Here is a 4,342-nt window from a genome sequence, read left to right as displayed (position 1 = left end):
TCACATGACCCTAATTGATCTGACGTTTAAGTGAAAATTTTGGCAGAGACGTATTTTAAAATACCTCATTTTAGTTTCCGAGTCGGGCCCTCTTCTCTCTTCATTTTTTTTATATTATTTTATTTTTAATTTCCATCTTTTATTTAATTTTTTAAATTAACTTTAATTTTGCTTTTAAAAAATCTTTATTTTTTTTATTATTAGTTATTTTTCTTTTAACCTTATCTTTTTTTATTATTATTTATAGTCGTTATCTTATTTTTATTTCATTTTATTATTTTTGTCCAATGATAAGTCCGAAAAAAAATTAGTTCCAATCCACAATAGACAGGTTGTCACGCGTTCCTCCCATCCAATTCCAGTCCAGGTGCGTCAGTTTTTTCCAGCAAATGGATAACTGCATTTTTTACTCCTCATCTCAACTCAAGCACAAGTTTCAGATTATTCAAACAAACCCTAAGTCGAAATCCTTCACTATAAAATAAGAACCTGCAGCACAACACAGAGGCACGCATAAACAACCAAAGTCCCATAGAAAGCACGCAATTCTTCAACGCCCAATTCACCTGCAAAACACAGATACAACCAAACATACAACACACATAACCTGCATCAAAGCAACACAACACATAATCGATCCCAAACCAGAAGCAAAGACAATCGCACAAAACCGACACAAATCCGACACCAAGAACCAGGAATCGACGCAAACCGAACCCGACGTTCGCGAATCCGTTGAATCCAATCACACAGCCAACATCACGACGGTAAGGCCAACAACAAACACGGTTTCAAGAGGACCAGAAACGGATTCACGAACCAGTCACTGATCGGATCCAAGAGGTATACTTTTTTTCTTTTCTTTCCCTTTTTTAAAATCTAGGTTGTTTGAACTTATTTTTGTTTTAAATTAAAAATAAAATCAAAAAAAGAAGAAGAGAGAGTAGAAGAGAACAGGACGAAAAAAATAAAAAAAATGAAATTATAGGGTTCAGGCGGTGGCGCCGCCACCCTCGGCCGGCCAACCGCCGCCGGGAACCATCCTTACCGTCGGAGAAGACGAACGTAGGATGAGAGAGGAGAGAGCTTATGTCTCTAGAAATAAGATAGAGAGAGAGTGGAAGAAGAAAAATGAATGAAAAAACCGGCACTGCTTACTTATACTGTCTGGCCGAACCGGTTCATCCTTTGAACCGGTCTGAACCTAACCATGTGGCCCATCTGCGCGCCCCATACCCACAGCCCAATTTCCCTTCCCTTTTTTTTTATTCTTCCTGCTAACTGCACTCCATTACTGCTTGCTGCACCCCCCTACATTCATTGTTTTTTATTTTTATTATATCTTGTTTAAATTTTCTCATGCATTTTTTTTTTTACTTATTTTTGAACAAAAACAAACTTATGTCATTTCATTGATAATCAAGGAGTACAAGTCAGAGGGTACATCATGAAAAATAAAGGGGTTAGGATGAGATAAGGAAGCTCAAGTTAACGTATGAGCAACCTTATTTGCTTGCCTCCTAACATGACTAACAATATAGCTATTACAGGATAACAAAAGATCTTTACATCTAGCTAGAATATCGCCGATCTCGTTATTAGGTACCTGGGGCGAATTAACAATGTCAACAATAATTTTGCAGTCAGACTCAAAAATTACAGATGACATGTTCTGAGCTATCGCAAACTTGATGGCCTCATACAAATTGTAGGGAGCGATGACTGGTGGATGAAATTCGGCACTCCCGACACTAATTGACCGAGAGAGTTGCGGAAGCAAAACCCATAACCTGTGATGGAATTATTTTGGAAAAGTGCACAGTCGACATTGCATTTCAAATGGGTAGGCGGCGGCTTGGACCAAGAGTCACGAGCTGATGGTTTGGGTCTCTGTTACTATGATGTTGCATACATCGCCATTCATTGAGGACATCCTTGGCTCGTTGCACAATTAAGGGAGTAGGAGAGGTTGTATTTTCCCATAACTTAGAGTTACGGTTTTTCCACAAACTCCATAGAATCATTGTTGCCACAGACTGTTGTTCTGATGTTAACCTGTCAAAGAAAGCAAAAAGTAGTGACGAAAAGTCATTAGCAGAGAGCAGCAGGTCTTGGAAAAGGTGGTCGAATTGCACCAATTTCCAACAATTGATGGCTGTTTGGCAAACAAAGAAAATATGAATTTGAGTTTCCGCCATTTCTTCACAGAACACACAGTGGTCAGCACAAGGGATTCCTCTTTGGATCAGCTTAAAACGTGTGTGAAGGCACTCATGAGAGATACGCCAAAGGAAGGAACGAACTTTTGGTGGTACTTGTAGTTTCCATATAGAACTCCAATTTTGATTTGTGTCATTGTCGTCGTAAGTAGCTAGCGACATGCAGTGAGAATATGCCGATTTTACCGAGTAATTACCATCAACAGTGAGTCTCCAAACATAAGAGTCCACTAGATCTCTATCACAAAGGGGAAGGGAGAGAATGGCCATCACATCATGAAAGCTGAATATGGAGTGAATAAGGTCGGAGTTCTATGATTGTAGGTCCGGTTGGAGCAAATCATAGACACAGAGATCTTCCAAATGAGGAGGTGGAGCGGTAGCCGGCTTCATAGAGGGGAGGGATCGAATCAACGGAGCTGACCAAACATTTATACAAGAACCATCTCCAATCTTCCATCTACTTCCAAGTTTGATAAGGTTTTGGGAACTCCATATACTCCTCCATGTATAGCTTGGATTATGACCGACATCGGCTTCCAAGAAACCCTTCTGGGGGAAATATTTGGCTTTGAGTATGCGAGTAAGTAAGGAGTTTGGGTCACATAAGAGTTTCCAACCTTGTTTACTAAGCATGGAAAGATTGAATGCTTCCATATCACGAAAACCCAGGCCACCGCGACATTTGGGGAGAGATAGCTTATCCCACCGCATCCAATTTATACCACGACTACCATCTTTTTTCGATCCCCAGTAAAAAGAGTTCATAATTTTTTCAATTTCATCACACAGAGAGGATGGAATAAGAAAAGCACCCATACAGTATGAAGGAATAGCTTGAGCAACAGATTTAATCAAAACTTCTTTACCTGCTCTGGATAAAGATTTTGCACTCCAAGATTGACATTTCCTCCATATTCGATCTTTGATATAATTGAAAATAGGTTTTTAATTTCTACTAATCATAGAAGGAAGACTGAGGTAAGTGCCACTTCCAATGTTTCTTGTTACACCAAGACTAGCCGAGATTGAATTGATTAGGCTAGGAATTGTATTTTTACTAAAAGAGATGGCTGACTTACCAAAATTTAAGGCTTGACCAGATGCCGCTTCATAGGATAAAAGAACTTCTTTGAGGGAGTCTGTTTCAGAAGTTGTGGCTTGACAAAAGAGGAAACTGTCATCTGCAAATAGGAGGTGACTAATACGAGGGGCTGATCTACAAACACGTACCCCATGAATTCTTCCAATTGATTCATTGTGTCGAATTAAGGCAGAGAGACCTTTAGCACAAATTATGTATAAGTATGGTGATAGGGGGCATCCTTGTCTGAGCCCTCTAGCAGGAGTAATGGGACCTATTCGGTCACCATTGAACAAAACATGATACTCCACCGAAGTGATGCACATCATCATCCATGAAATCTACTTCTCATTAAAACCCATCTTTTCCATAACCGCTTTGAGATATGACCAGCTGACACTGTCGAAAGCCTTAGAGATAGCAAGTTTTAGTGCAACTTCACCTGTTTTTACTTATTATTTTATACTCATTTCCGCATCATATTTATACTTATATGTATCATCATCATCTTTTAATTGTTTGTCTTTTAATTATCTACATAGAACTAGAATGTATATAGGCTTTTATGTAACTTACTTATTTATTTTCGTTTCTTGCACATAATTTAGAATGTAAAATAGGCCTTAATGTAATTTATTTATTTTTATCGCAGACCCTAGAATGTATTAATAGGTTTTTTTGTAATAGCTTAGGAGCATGTGTGCGTGAGTGGGTGTATGTTTACTTTTATGCTTGGTAGCTTAGGTAAAAGGTCCTTGTGGTGGTCCAACGCCACCATAAGGTCCCTACGCTTTTATTTTTTCCGCTCCGATAGTTTAATTTTATTCCAATTATTTGAAAACAACAAAAAAAATGCATATAACAAAATCAAAAATATTTTCTTAAATAAACCTTGATCCTAATTCAAGTGATCCTTTTTTTTATTATTTTTTTTATTTTTTTTCTCTTAATCAAATATCAATCAATTTAACTTTATTTTGACTCCATTTTCTTTAATATTAAAAAACACAAACAAATATTCATTTGCCACTTTGGCTTT

At 37.8% G+C, this 4,342-nt stretch overlaps 1 protein-coding gene across 1 annotated transcript; it reads right to left on the bottom strand.

Moving 5' to 3' along the window:
- Positions 1-474: 474 nt before the first annotated feature.
- On the bottom strand, positions 475-2,489 carry LOC146937692 (uncharacterized). Its single transcript, XM_085749500.1, has 4 exons — positions 2,304-2,489; positions 1,997-2,055; positions 1,570-1,790; positions 475-566 (listed from the first exon to the last, which is right to left on the bottom strand). The coding sequence occupies exons 1-4, from the start codon at positions 2,487-2,489 to the stop codon at positions 475-477; spliced, it is 558 nt and encodes a 185-aa protein (XP_085605626.1).
- Between the last annotated feature and the right edge of the window lie 1,853 nt (positions 2,490-4,342).

This window comes from Medicago sativa, chromosome 3, assembly GCF_051527215.1.
Source record: "Medicago sativa cultivar Bolivia chromosome 3, Bolivia_mono, whole genome shotgun sequence".
Lineage (NCBI taxonomy): Eukaryota > Viridiplantae > Streptophyta > Magnoliopsida > Fabales > Fabaceae > Medicago > Medicago sativa.
This window is presented reverse-complemented; position numbering and strand designations above follow the sequence as displayed.